General features: G+C 41.2%; 1 protein-coding gene across 2 annotated transcripts in view; it reads left to right on the top strand.

The window, feature by feature from the left end:
- LOC124864120 (nuclear factor of activated T-cells, cytoplasmic 1-like) overlaps positions 1-15,566 on the top strand; it is a 72,429-nt gene that overhangs the window by 33,909 nt on the left and 22,954 nt on the right. For both annotated transcript variants that reach the window (XM_047358757.1, XM_047358767.1), the window contains exons 7-9: positions 2,981-3,036; positions 6,110-6,242; positions 12,585-13,235. In XM_047358757.1, coding sequence (XP_047214713.1) covers positions 2,981-3,036; positions 6,110-6,242; positions 12,585-13,235 — 840 coding nt within the window. The remainder of the gene's footprint in view (positions 1-2,980; positions 3,037-6,109; positions 6,243-12,584; positions 13,236-15,566) is intronic.

Consider the following 15,566-nt stretch of genomic DNA (forward strand, 5'->3'; position numbering starts at 1 on the left):
TATGTAAACAGGAAAGGAGGGGAAATGCTTCCTAAAATCCAACCTGGAAAAAAAGGACATGGCTGCAAAATACATCTGGGTAGTTTCACGAGAAAACCTCCCCAATTAGCCATGTGATTAATATTTTCCACCCTCAAAAAATCCTGAATTGAACTCTTTTTGGTCACTAAAGGCTGCCACGCACAAAATGGTGCTTTTTAGAAAGCAATTTCACCTCTGGCTGTCGAAATCTTTAAGTTCATTGTGGGGTTAAATATATCACCAGTCAGCCATCGGGCCTTCTGAGGCAACAAGTCAGAACATGTGTCTGAAATATTTATCTGCCATATAATGTTCTCTTATTCATTTCAACCAGATAGAGCACACGGACCACCTCTTGATCATTATCCAAACTATTTTTAAAGAAATGAGATTAGTTTGGGTAAGCTTTACCAACAACTCGAGTTACCAGGCTGTCACCAGGTACACAACCTGAGTGAGGTGTTGTTAGGAGATGAAGCTGAAGAGTTGAAGATGCCTCACCCCTTTCAAGGTCTAATTGCTCGAAGAACAAGTGTGTTGTCAAGGTTGCCTGGTGTTAGTCTTTGTGGATCTCATTTGCTCAAGTGAGTCACTTAGAGCAAAACAGACTAATGGTTTACTTTTGAGCATCAAACCTTAACAGTGTGTGTGTCAATTTACTTGTCTTTTAAAATTGACCCTAGATTATCCTATCCCAGCTCAGGGCAAAGCTACTGTTCTGTATACGACATCTATTGTTTCATACTTCGCCACCTCCTATAATCACAGTTGAAAGCCAGACCAAAGATAAAGGATATTGTGGTTGCGTGTTTGCATGTGTCTGCATCTGTTTGTGCGCGTGGGTGGAGGTTGGTTGCAGGAGGAGGTGTTGTCGGGAACAGAAGCATTTTGCAGATGTTGCAGGGAAGAAGGAGCAAATGGAAAGTCCTGTGGTTATCGGTCGTATGCCACTCTCTGACGGTACGCTGCCAGTGGCCCCCATCCTTGTCCGACCACAGCACTTTCTCAATCCAGATTTGATCGAGAAAGCATTGAAAAATGTTGTTTAAGAGAAGTGATTTAAATGTACAAATGGGGAGGAAAAATATGAACAGGGAGGTAAAGAGATGAAGAGTTTGAAAAACATGTTTACTACTGGAGCTTCACTTTGACGTTGCAGTCTAAGGTTTCCCTCTTGGAGAGTCTCCCAGAGCGTACTCGGGCGAGATTCCCTCTTGGTTCCTCTAGACGTAACATGAGGAATGCTCATCTCTGTCTGCCTCTCTCCCTTGTTATGACCTTCCCTGTGTCTGTGCTCAGTCTAATTGCCCTGCTCAACTCATTTCAGCTTCACGGTGTTATATGTGCCTCTGTTTCACCTGCCACATGCACATTGTCTTTCATTTGCCCCACAGTCATCCTACATGCATAACCCTGCTACTATTCCCCTTCATCTTCATCACAGTGAGGCACACTTTTCCATATGCAGATCTAGTTCCACCAAGTTTCGCAATAGGCAGCTCTTATCTAATCTGTCAACTGCCTGTTTTTGTCATCTGTGTTTTAATATGGCCATTTTGGAAAGGTCTATCAACTGATTTTCTCTCTTAGAACCATAAAGCTGACCACCCGCCCCCACTACCACAACTGAACAATAATGATCCAAGTTTGACTGCAATACTATAGTTTCACACTCATGGTATAATGTGAAAACCCTAATCCTCTTAGAAAAAAAACATTTTAGACCTGGTTGGATCTGCAGGACCTTTGATAGCAGTACTTTGGAAACTGGCACTAATACTCTTTTCTTTCTGTTTTCTGATACAAAGTGCAGCATTCCCTACCAATATATGGCTCTATTCATTCTGTCATCATATAACAGGAGTGCTTCAGTAACCATGCTGTTACCTCACATAGTATGTTGCTGACACAAAGGCCATACCTTTTCACTGCCACTTCTAACAGATGTAATGACTCATCGGTTCTGGAAAAAAAAAAGAATTGCACTGCGGCCATTGCTGCTTGCCCCAGCAAAACCCAGATCGTCTGCTCACAAAAGGTGTGGCATGAAGAATGTGAGCTGAGCCTGTACAGGCTCACAGCAGCTGCAGTAGCTCACAAGGACTTTTTAGTGCGTGGCAGCGAGGGAAACAGTTTTACATCAACAGGATGAAAATGAGAAAAAGGGAAGAGGGGGGGAAAGGCTTGTACTTTTTGCAGAAGAGAAAACAGCAAACAGAAACTCTCATGTTGTAAAATTCCATCAAACACCAAGCAAGAGAGCATGCATTAGGGACATAACCTTCCCACTGACTTCCAGAAGCAAGTAATTAATAATGGCCAGTTTCAGTTCCCCCACCCTCCACAGAATTGACACCTTAACATAATGCAGGAGTATCAATATCCCTTATGATCCTATGCCTATGCTGTCTGGGGCATCTCTGATAGGATCTATCATAGCAAATTGGCCTTAAGAGAGGGGTCAGAAAAAAAGCAATTTGAAGAACCTCAGTGATTTGTAGACCACATAAAATGGGAAATCTTCCCAGGATTATGTAGATTGGGACATCCTCTTGGGGACAGGTCTGGTGGGGGTAAGTCACTAGCAAGGGAGTATATGTCCCCTCTGGCAAGGCAATGCCTTAGGATGATCAAAAACAAGCAACTATAGGTTAAACATTGGAAAACACATAAACTTACATTCTGTGTTAAAAAAAAACAAAAACAAAACAAAAAACGCATTATAGCAAGTGGAGTTTAAGAGATAAAATAAGTGTATTTAATCTAAGAGGGCTGTCAGTAGGGTTAGAACTAGAGGCAAACCCAAATCCTGCACCACAAGCTAATCCTCCTATTATCTCCCTTTTCTTTTTTGACTGACATCTGCGAGTCTCAGCCACTCACTACATATTCCCTATTGCATTATATGATATAGCAGTTTAAGATGACTTCATATTACTTTTTTTTATTATGTCAATAGATGGGCACCATTTGTGGGAGACAGAAGCCAAGGTTGACAAGGACTCCATCAAATCTGTAAGTACCCATCAAGGATGTGATTTACATTAAATACCTCTGTCTGTCTTCGTTCCCCTGAGACTTTCTCCTTTATTTGGTCTCCTCCTCATCTGTCCCACTTAATGATGTAACCTTTGCTAAGGTGTTACAAAATGAAAAACACAGACAACAATGATTAGTCGATGCAATCCTGAATGGAATTTGCACAAAATCACTGTACCATCCTTGAGGTAAACAAGTTCTCCCGTGTTGCATGAAAGCACAATATGGGCAGAAACATGCTCACACACACACATACACACACACACACGCACACATGCACACCAGCAGCCCTCAGTGCATAGCCAGACATTTAGTTCATAGTAAAGTATTGTGGTGAACTGGGCTTAAACACCTCATCTGGGCTTGTGAGCGTGCAGCCAGGAGTGGATCACACCCCTGTTTCTACCTGCTGCTTTTCACGAAGGGTGTAATGAAAAAATAAACCAGTGCACTCATTTTCTCTGACGCTTAGTCACACATTCAGATTGTGTTAATATAAAACTGACCAAAAGGCAATTGTCGACACAGGGAATGATGTAAATGTTGTTCTTAGTGTCACAGAGAGCTTCTTGTGCACTGGAGTTCATTAAGATTTCATCGGGTTAGTTAGGTCTACTTTTAGAGAGGAGAGCCAAGCGGAGGGGGGTGGAAAACTGCTCGAGCATAATGATGGTATGTTTCTAAGTGTTGATGCCTTTCATCTGCGGGTCTGCATTTTCCGCCTGTCTTTACCAACTGAGGGAGTTTATGCTGGTAAATGGCTCAGAAATAACACACTTTCACTTGTTGCACGAGCAGGGTAAAAATGGGCACCTATAGCTAATTGTGTTTTAACTTCAATGTTTTCTGGCTGGAGTCCCAGATGCTAGAAAAAGGTTGGTGTTCAAGGACAGGCTCGAGGTGGTGTTGCAAGAAGGCAAGATTGATAAAGGAAGGTGTCACCATGTTTATTGCAGAATGCCTTGTAAAAGTATTCATAGCACTTGAACTTGTTTACGTTTTGTCACCGTACTTCCACAAAGTACATCTACAAATTCAGTATTTTTGATTAGGATCTTATGTGATAGAACAACACAAGGAATTGGATAATATTAAAGAAAACCTTTTACACAGTTACACAAATGTTCCTAAATAAAGGTTTGAAAATTGCTGAGGCACCACTTGAAGAATCAATGCAAGAAAAGGCGAGTTTATTTGTGTAGGAGTTTCATTTCAGTAAGTAGACAATTCGTGGTGCTTTATGTGATGAAAACATACAAAATAAAAAATAAAAAGTATATTACAATGGTATATTACAATGGCATAATGACTTAGGGTGGTTTGTTCAGGCTGAGGTGCAGTGAGGTGTTTCTGTCACGCAAACTGTTGCAATTGGCAAGAAGACCAGAATGTACAAATGATAGTTGGTCTTTTCACAGATTCTCCTAATTGGGCTGTGGATCTGCTCAGTATTGCCCACTTAGCTTATACTGAATAATGCTCTCCATGTCCAGTACGTCATTTAAGTGGATTGTTGTACGCCTTCCATTTTGGGATTTCTTTTGCGACTTTTGCAGGGATTCAGTTGCACTGGAGTTTATCTAGGGGTATTAGAGTAAAGTTGGCTAAATGCACATGTACGCCACAAAGTTTATATATGAAAAAAACACATAAAAAACAATGCATCCTTTTCATTTCACTTTACAATTACATACTACTTTGTGTTGGCCAATCAAATAATATCCCAAATAAAATACATTGACATTTGTGGTTGTTATTTGACAAAGTAAAAATATTAAAGGATTATGAATGCTTTGGCAAGGCACTATCAAATTTACAAACAGTGAGAGACTGGATTAGAGTACAGGCCTTCTTTTTTTATGGGTTGCAACCATACTACTTTTAAGAACTAGTCTGCCTGGCTGACTGAGTTTGTATTGCTCTACAGAGCGTGTTAACTTTGGTTGTTTGGAATTGAGAGGGAAAGCAGTGTGCAGGCAATCATTTAACACACTCAGTCAGCCACCTGCCTGTCTTTCCTGTCATCGTATGGAAGGCACACCGGGTCTGATCTCACATACAACTCCTACCCAACTCTGTGCCTCCTACCTCCCTCTGTACACGGTGATGACCGACAAAAACCTGTTTCCTGTCAATTTTCCCTGCTCCGGCCTGTGAAAACCCACATGAGAATGACAGCTATCCCAGGAATTAGACACAAACACCCTGACACGTTTCTCCTTGTTTCCCTGTCAGAATTAAAGCTGTCAAAGGTTCATATCCGTCCAGACTTGCTGTGGTCTAGCAGACTAGGTGATTGGAGGGGTTTCAGGTGACCCCTCCTGTACAAACGTGGCTGTACAAACAAATAAGCTGACCTGTCTTTTCTGCTGTGCCATGCAGGAAAAAAGCTAAAGCCCCAGGCCCAACTACCACCCCTGCACACTCCAGACATGCTCATTTAGACCACCCCAGTCCAGCCTCGAAACACAATGCTAAAAGCAGACCAGTGGCAACAAATAAACATACCTGTTGGTGAACCTCTGTTCAGTTGTGCCAGGAATGAAAAGAAATTCAATTGGGAACCCCCAAGAGGTCAGATATTTATTAGCTGAATTATTCAAAAAATAAGTGATGCCATTAGTTTCCTTTCAGTTTCAAGCATCCCACATGCCGAGGTGAGTCAACATTAGGATAGGCTGGCTTGAAATAAAGGAATTATATCATAATTATAATATATTAGTTATAACTAGGTTATTCCGGCAAAACTTGAGTTGCATTTGCGTTCATTCTGTTACAGCGGTGCACATGTGCAGTAAACATGTAGGAGAAGCTGTACTGATGTCATTTTAAACATGTCCAAAAAATCTGTGGCAACCAGGCTTAGCTGGTGATCAAATTATGTATGCTATAATGTCAAAGGTGTAGAAAAGCGATGCAGGAACATTATTTTCCTACATCATCGGGCCTTATTATGCTCCTTGAAACGAAAGGTAGATCTGCAATAGTGTGACAAGGGTATAAAGATGGCCTGTTTAAAACACCTTTTTTTGTTTTGTTTGCATTTTAGACTACTCTTGCTGTGGAGATCCCACCCTACAGGAATCAGAGAATATCCAATCCAGTGCAAGTTAACTTCTACGTATGCAACGGCAAGAGGAAGAGGAGCCAGTACCAACGCTTCACCTACGTGCCTGCAAACGGTAACCATCAACCTGATCTTCAGGAAACAAATATATGCATCTTGACTTCTATAATCTCTAGTTTGTCTGTAACTGTCAACATGCCACATGCTACAAGTATTTGTAGCCCATACTTGCTGGGTGTTTTTGACATCCTGTCTGGGAACAGTTAGCTTGAGCCATTGAATGAGAGCACAAAATGAGAGGGGTGTTTATTCAGTAGGGAAGCTGTGTTCTGGAGTCATGAGGTGGGCAAGCTGAGTGACAGAGCCTCCAAGCGCTGTCAGTTCCCTGGGAGGTTGAGTCAACTACACTGACTTTTACACATTGCCTCACACAATAAATCCGTCTTTCCCCAACATGGGAATGATCTTACAGATGCACAGGAATACACACAACCAATCTAACACCCTAGCAGCTTGTCATTCATGTAGTAAGCTGAAAGGTTAGTAATACCCCTCTGTGTGCTAATCTTGTGCAATAGGTATCAGTGGCTTTCATCGTGGAATTTTAAGAATGATATAACTAGATTTAGACAAGAAACAGAGAAAAAACAGCTTCAGGTTCTTAATAGAAAATGTATCCTCAAATGAGTCCAGACAAAGCTGATGAGTGGATACTGTGTTAGACGTGCATCCACATCATGATTACCAGTGGAATCCATTAGATCTAAACCCGGATATCTTATTTTCATTGATCAATGCTTAATGGATCCTGAGCCTTTGAGATAGCATGTAGCTTGTTTTAGGTCCACAGCTGTTATTAAGATCTGGCATTTACATTATCAGCAGATATTTGATGGCCACAGGAGATAAGTAAACATGAATATAGCCCTTAGAACAAGTGGAACATGGTCCTGGAGATCACAAAGAGGTTGATAAGTAGTTGCTTAGAACCAAGTCTTCTTGGTGCTACCTGCCTTACATATCAAGTAACAGAAATTGTTTCTTATTTTTCTCTGTAAAATAGTTTAAGCTTAGTCAGATTGGATGGAAAGTGTCTGTAAAAATATGATTTTCAAGTCCTCTCATAGACTTGCAAACTGATTTAGGTATAGAGTTTGACTAGGCCATTCTAGTGCACTCATAATTCTGTTTTGATCAAAACAATTCCATTGTAGCTCGAACTGTTTGTACAGGGTCATTGCTCGTCCACCTTTGCAACAAGTCTGACCAGCTTACCTGTCCCTGCTGGAGAAACAAATCCCAACAGCATGATGATGTTGCCACCAATAATTCACAATAGTAATGGTGGGATCAGGGTGATATGCAATGACTAGAATTCAGACCAAAATGTGAACCAAAATTTGGCCCACTTAGAGCTTCTTCCACCTGAGCTGTGGACCTGTTGATCTTCTCCAGAGTTACAATGGGCCCCTTGACTGCTTCTTTGATAAGTTTAGATGCCTAGCCATGTCTTGGTATGGTGGCAACTATGACACCATCTTTCCATTTTCAGATGACTTCCGCAACTTCTGAATGCAATTGGTTCCACTGAATATTTTTCAGGGGTATTGGAGTAAAGGGGCTGAATACAAAGCGCACGACATTTGTTTGGATTTTTTTTTTGGAAACAATGTATGCTTTCTGCTTCACAATTACACACTACTTTGTGTTGTCATGTTACATAAAATCACATTAGAATACACTGACTTTAATGACTGCAATGTCACTTAAACTGTGAATACCAAGACCAGCCACCACAAGATATGAGACTTCTTTACTGAGCATCTCTAAGTCAATTCCCTGAGCATAAACACAGGTCTTAAAAGATGACTCTTTGTGTTTGCGCCTTTTCTGCCAAGTAAACCACAAACACACTGTGGACCACACAGGCAGAACAAGTGCCTTCTCAAAGATTCATAATTAACCCACAGAAGTCAGATTCTAAGAACCAAGGAGTATCAAATTCTGCCTAGAGATTTACCCCTCCTTCGAAGTTTCTAAAACAAAATTATTTGTATTAAGCTCAATAGCACACAAAAGCTAATTTAATGTTGCTTTACTACTGAAACCTGTCATATACTGAATTTTTATTTAGATTACTCAGTTATAAACTGACTCAGACAAAAGCTTAAACCATAGACATACAGCTTAAAGGAGTGGTATAAAAAAGTTATGATCAGCCTAAAAAGACCCTTTTTAGTCATGATGACTGATAAAGTTTCAATACAGCTACAGTGAAAGAGGAAATCCGAGTAAAGCTGTTTGCTTTTGAGGGTTTCAGTACTTGCTTGTGTGTCAACAGTGAGTGAAACAAGCAACGTTGTGGCCAGGTACTCGGGGTGGGCTGGGAGGGAAGACACCCACGCATTCACACTCTCACACACAAACATTTGTCAACACTTTTTGCTCGCTCGTATGAAAGGAGTCTTCCGGCCTACGGTCCCACTTCAAGCACAGTTGTGGTCAGTGACGTTGTTTAGAGAGAACATTTCTTTCACACTCTGGTGTCTGTTCTGCTATAAAAAGGCAAACCCAAGCCTTAAAATAGACCCACTAGTTTGAAACATCGGAAGGATGGAGTTAACACTCTCGGGGCCACAGATGCTGAAAACCACCTGTATTTTCCATTTAGGTCATGTGACCACTTGTTGTTTTTTGACACTAATAAAAATGCTATCAGCAAGCCACTGCTTTTGACCAACAAAGCAAGACAAAAGATGAAAAAGAAGAACTTCTGTGTGTCTGCTGACCAATAGTGTTTCAATAGATTATATTTTAAGACATTGCAGCATATTTTATAAGCTCTCAGCATCACTCTGCTTGCTGTAGGGATGGTGAAACAGCAATATCAGAAGGAGTATATTGTAAAAAAAAACAGTTATTTTCCTTTTATTGGCTGGCAGAAATAGAAAAACTTTACACTACCATCACACTATTATGTGTCTGCCCTCGATTTCAATGGTGTAGAAAGATTTACCGCCCTAGGTAAATGATGCTGCAGCATCATCCTACTTTGCATTTGATACTGTAGCATACACAACCTAATATTCTAATATACCATGTACAATATATCACACAATGTCTCCAGTACCACAGAACTGCCAAAAGTGCTATCCAAATGTTTCAGTAATCACTTAATAACATCCTTTATCTCATGATACACTATGCAGACACACTTGAGAATTTTGAATGCTGACAGCTCAAGCAGGTGTTAGCCAGACTTATTTTGTGAATAAATCAGTTGATACTGTAACATCATATAACCCTACATGCTGACTATCCAGCCTCAAATAGTGTTGCACATAAAATGAAACTGCATGTATGACTGTGTTGTAATTATTCCAAGAATTGACTTTTGTAGTGCAGGAATTGCTGGTCCCATGTATCTGGGATCCGGCAACCCTTCAGGCCTTGTTACAAGTCAGATGGGTTGTGGATCTGAACTGAGGTCAAAGGTAATCCAAGACATGTTTGATTGGGGAAGTTTAGAGGGACTTAGTTGGCAGTAGAAGGATCTTAGCAGTTGTAGTCAATAGAAACATGTTGTTTCTTGTTTGAAAAACTACAATTTGCTTCCCAGGATGGTTAAAACATGTCCACAGTTTGTCACTCATGGAGCATTATCAAGATCCCTAATATGACTACAAGAGGTGAGAGGAAGTTAGAAAGAATGGCTTTCCACATCTTTGAAGCAGTAAAACCTTTGTGTCTCTTCAGAACCTGTGGAGAATTGGTCTTTTCTTCTCAATGCAGACATACATACACACATTAGTCACATCATATAGTACAGAAATTCATTGCTGGACCGCATTTGGCAACGCTGGGCACCATTCCAACCCTCCCAGTTGTGGCAACATTCTAAGTGCAGCTTTTCTGGTGGTAGTGACAGGTTGATGAACCTGTTGTCTGGCTGATTTCAGACATTAAGGGATACAACACATGCTGTTATAAAGGGTTCTGTACCTGTGTTGGGATAGCAGGTGCAGATATTATGTGGTAATGTAATGCTTGGTGCACAATACAACCATCCTCACTTGGTGCTGTCTTTCTTGAGTGACCAGAAACTTCACATGTGTGGATACCCACTGGTTCCAACATCTGGCCACTGTAACATCATATAACCCTACATGCTGACTATCCACCCTCAAGTGCACCCACAATGCAACCTCTGTCAACCTTCTAACAATGTAATCTAATGCATACACGAGGCATTCACTTATATGGAAACTCCAACAGCTGCCTTATAATATTCCTCTTGTGATGCAAGTATCTATGCTATCTAAAGCCTCTCTAGATGTCCTTGCTAGATGTTCGTCCTTTTAATTTGAATAATGTACGATCTCTTGCCTGCATGTGTACCAAATTAATTTTAAACTGAACCATGGATGCTTAGTGGGTTTTATCTGAGTGTTGTTGCCAGCTGTCTGGTGAAATCTGTTTTCTCAGTGGAAAGGAAATAGAGAGATAATTCAGGAGTTGAAGAAAATGTTGTTTGTGTTTGTCGCAATGGAAGAAAATTGTTTTTAATTGACTTCTTTTTTTTTTTTTGCAGCACTAGTGGCCTTTATTTATTTTTTATTTTCTGAAAGTAAGCAGATAGGAAATGGGTTGGACATAGGACCCAGGACAGCTGTGTCGAGAACTAAAGCATCTGTATATGGGTCAAACGCTCTACAGCTGCGCCATTGAGAGATGGTTTTCTCTGATAAAGTCTCCTTAACTGGAAGGGCTGGTATAAATGTGTGTCATTTGCTCAGATAAGCATTTTAGGGTTTCAACCTCAGGGCTTTATTATTGATTTGTAAAAGTGGTTGTACTTTTTTCCCTTACTTAACCAAATGATAAAGCTTTTCAAGCTCAATTAAACGTTTTTTCAAAATTACAACTCGTACAAAGCAACACTCCAAATTGTCATTGAACAAATTCATATTAACAACACAGTGTCTCATTTGATGAAGCTAAATTGTGAAAAAAAGTGATAACATTTAAAAATCCATTTAAACTAAGAAATGGTAGAGAGGAGGAAGACTTGGATGTAGAGTGACCATCTGACTTATTTGTTAGTCCCCAGGCTGTAGAGAGGAGGTGTGTGCGTCACGGGATATGCCTTAGGATGCTCCCCAACACACCAAGCCTGGTCCCTTGGCTTTTAAATCCCAGAGAGCTGACGTAAATTTGTTCCCTTCTGTGTTATCTCATATCACCCCAGAGGATAGATGCGCGATTAGCAATTGTCTTTTCAAATCCAGTTGAAAAAAATCATAACAGTGAAAAACAGGCTGTGTGTCATGTGACACACTTATGCTTCATTTGCACCTTTATTTGCTACTTTCACTCATGTTCAGTTGCTTTCAATTTTATACACTAGAAACAGGCATCCTATTCATTGTGAAAACTGAATGCCTTTGAGTAAATGTTACTTGGAGCAAATATAGCCAGAAACTTTTAACAGCTGGCACCACACCCATTAATATGTTTCAGCAATGTGTAGAAATAGAAACAGTATGTCTATTGTGGCTCTGAAGACTTTGTTATACTTTAGGGTATCTTAACTCCAGCCAATTAGTTTTGTCCTGGCGCAGTACATGCATACGTACTTGTATAATAACTCAGCAGAGAGTCTGTTAATGTGGATCTTGCTCCATCTTCCAGCTTAATCTATGTACAGAATGCACCTCTGTTTGTGACAGCTTTAGACTAAGATTGTACCAAAACCCTCCTTAACAGTATAGTGGAAGCACCTGATACTTGTCACTCAGAAGCTCTAAGGAAGCAATATAGGCAGACTGCATTGGATAAGAAATTTGAAGAGAGAATGGAGGATGATCGAGTGGGGTCACAGCACTCTCCTGCATTAACTGAGATCTGAAGCTCTTGAAACCACAGGCTCAGCTCTGCAGCCTCTTATGCTGCTCAGGCAGTCTAATCAAAATCAAATCAACTCCTTTTTTCACTCCCCGCCTATCTTTTGGTCCTGAGAGAATCAATTACATCTAGAGTGTGGAGGAAACCTGGGGGTCCTGGGCTCCTAGAGCAGCAGCAGTCCAGTTCTTTAAAGGACTTTTATTGGATGTCAGAGCTGGAGGAGATTCCAAAGAAAATAGGTCTTACTCATTATTAGAGCCAGCTGTGGCTTACCACACTGATGACTCATCCATTTTTCTTTCCCCCCGTTCTGTTATTTTTTTTCATGGTGTGGTAGGATGATGGTGGTAGGGGTGGTGTCAGTGTTTCTCCATTAAAAGATACAACTGTGGATACTGAGCCTAGATCCACTGGTTGTTTGGTATTAAAGAGGGTAGTGTGGCCAAAACTGCATTTGCTCACAGTTATTATCCATGCACTTACTGTGCCACGTGGCTATCTTTCACGTTGATTTTTTTAACATCTCAACTTTCTTTCTGCTTTTTCTTTCCAGTACCAATAATAAAAACTGAACCCACTGATGAGTATGATTCTCTTGGAATTGTCGGGCTGTCTATGCATTCAAAGCCCTACTATGGCCAGGCCAGGCTGACCTCCATCATGCCTGTTGCTGAACCTGACCCCTGCCTGGTTGGTGGCTATCCTTCTTGCCCACCTTGCCATGCTGCCATCCCACCTTCATCTCCCAGCTCAAGCCCTACCTTGCATAATCTGTCCCCTGTTGCATACAACAAATGCCTCCCCAATAGCCCAACTCATGTCACACCACCAGGCTCTGTCGTACCCAGAATTCAGGAGACTCCTTGCTGCCCAAACCTTCCCCACCCATCGTCACCAGATCACAACTCGTCCCTAGCAATGCTCCACTCCCAGGGCAGCCCGGACCCCCTTGGTTACCACCATTCCATCTATACTAACAGTAGTTCCTCGTCCTCCCCAGTGTCTGACCCTTCCACTCCTGGTGGGCCAGCAGAGACACCATTTTTTCAAACGTACAGCCCCAGCCAGGCAGAGGCATCAGGCAACATAGCCCAGGCTGCAGGGAATCCGCCCAGCCTGCTAACTGAAGACACCAGTCCACCATCAACGGCCATCACCATCAAGCAAGAGCCCCAGGAACTGGATCAGATGTATCTCGATGATGGTGAGTTACTACAAAGATACCCATTCTAAAAACTAAAACTGTAAATGCCATGATCAATGAAATAGGTAGATTTCTCCTCCCGGGTATAGGGTCAGTGTCTGGCTCAAATAGTTGAAGGATCTTGGTATCTTTTTCCCAAGTGATGGTGGGATCGAAGAGGAGATAGACAAATAGGTCCCTCATCTGCCATAATGAAGGATTTTTTCTGGTTCGCTTTGGTGAAAGAGCTGAGCAAAAAAGTAAAGGTCTCGATTTACCAGATCAAGATGGCTCCTAGGCACCTTACCGTTAGACATGTCACAGTGGCTGGAGACCCCAGGGCAGACCCAGAAACCGCTGGAGGGGACAATATTTCCCCTCAGAATGAGTTTCCCTTATGGATCTGTTATGGATCTGTTACCTCGTGGATCTGTGATACTATCCCCTGTAAGCTGGGGATGATGGATGGATGGATTGATGGACTTAATATATTTTCTTTAACCTTATCTTAATAAGCTTAATAATCCTGCCAGAGATAGCTTATCTGCAAACCCTTGCACATTGCCACACCCCGCTGCACCTCTTAGTATTTCCTGATGAAACTCTTGCTGGCAGATTTGCGTCACATTTGTTTAATTTTAGACATGCAGATTTATTTGCTTTTGGTGGAACATTCGGCCCGGCTTATATTGGTCCGAGTGGCTGCTTTGCTTCAAAATGCTAAACTGCTTTGATGGGATTTTGAAACAATCTGTCAAAACATCAGAACCCCAAGGTCAGCCGGGGTGCAGCAGAACAAAAACAGTGGCACACGCATAACAAGCCAAACTGTTGACACAATGTCTAATGAAGGAAGCAAAACAATGGGTAGGGGCTTCCTGAACCGAACCGCTTTCCCCCCCTATATATTTCTGGGAGCGATGCCGAGAGGCAGAAGGCAGAGGCTTTGTTTTCCCGTCTTTTCCCCATGGAGTCGACACAGTGTGGCTGTCGTCATCAAGGGAGGCTGTAGGGTCACTACTCTCCCTCTGGCAAAGAAACCAGTCCCACCCATGGGACCGTATGGTTGGCTTTATTGCCTCCTGTGTCCATTTCATGTTAGGCCTCTTAGGTCAGCAACCTGTTATCTATGTTAACAGACCTGTACTTGTTGTTTGATATACAGTATATTAATATATCATAACACTGGCATCCTGCCAGTCTGAAATAGTAAAAAACAGTCTGTATCCTTGTGGAGGTTGGGCGAAGACACCTTCTCATTAAACTCAGGAATACCACTCTTCCTCTGCACCTTTTGTTAAGTAAGTTTATCTTGCCTGAATGTGTTTGTGGATGTGGTTGCATGTGGTAGCATGATTGTCCACTTTATCCACACCCCATTCAACAGCTCTGGGACTGGAGGGGTGATAGGCATGAGGGGACCAAGGGAGTTGTTGTAGGACTGTAATTGAGATGAAATTCAGCTCTCAGCACTTCTGTTGGCACTGATGGGTCCCGTTAGTCCTCAGTTCATCAACAAACTATACAGAGACAAGTCTGTTGTCTCATGTTAAACGTTTCCCTACCCTGCACCTTGTTTTATTTTCTTGCCTCATTTGGATTAGTTCTTAGCAATACTAAATACTACACTTCCGTTAAAATGTTTTTTTCTATATATCAAATAGCTATGGCGAACATATGATTTAAATAGAAATATGTCTGATTTCAAACACACTTGAAAACCTTGGTAAAAAACAAAATGTAGTTTTCAAATGATAATTGAATTTATTCATTTATTAATAGAAAAAAATCTATCCAAACCAAACTGGCTCTGTGTGAAAAAGTAATTGTCCCAAACCTAATAACTGGCTTTGCCACTCTTGGCAGCAACAACTGCCATCAAGTGTTTGTAATAACTGAAAAACAGTGTTTTACATGGGGTAAATTATTTTAACTTAGCAACATTTAACGGTTTTCAAGCATAAACAGTCTGTTTAAAATCATGCTAGAGCATCACAGTTGGATTTAAGCTTGGACTTTGATTTGGCCACTTAAAAATGTTTGGATTATTTTGAGAAATTCAGAGGCAGATATGGTCAGGTGCTTGGAATTATTCTCTTGCTGCATCATTCAAAAATGCTTGAGCTTAACGACACAAATTGATGGTCAAATATTCTTCCTCGAGAAAAATTCATGGCTTCATCAATTACAGCAGCTCATCCAGGTCCTTAAGAAACAAACCAACTACAGACCTTCACACCACCAAAAATTTTAACTGTCAGTATGATGTTTTTTTTCTGAAATATTTGTGTTCGATGTTATCACCTATTTAGGGTAATTTGTACCTACTATCCTTTTTTGTTGAATCGTGAA

The sequence above is a fragment of the Girardinichthys multiradiatus genome, chromosome 3 (assembly GCF_021462225.1).
Source record: "Girardinichthys multiradiatus isolate DD_20200921_A chromosome 3, DD_fGirMul_XY1, whole genome shotgun sequence".
Lineage (NCBI taxonomy): Eukaryota > Metazoa > Chordata > Actinopteri > Cyprinodontiformes > Goodeidae > Girardinichthys > Girardinichthys multiradiatus.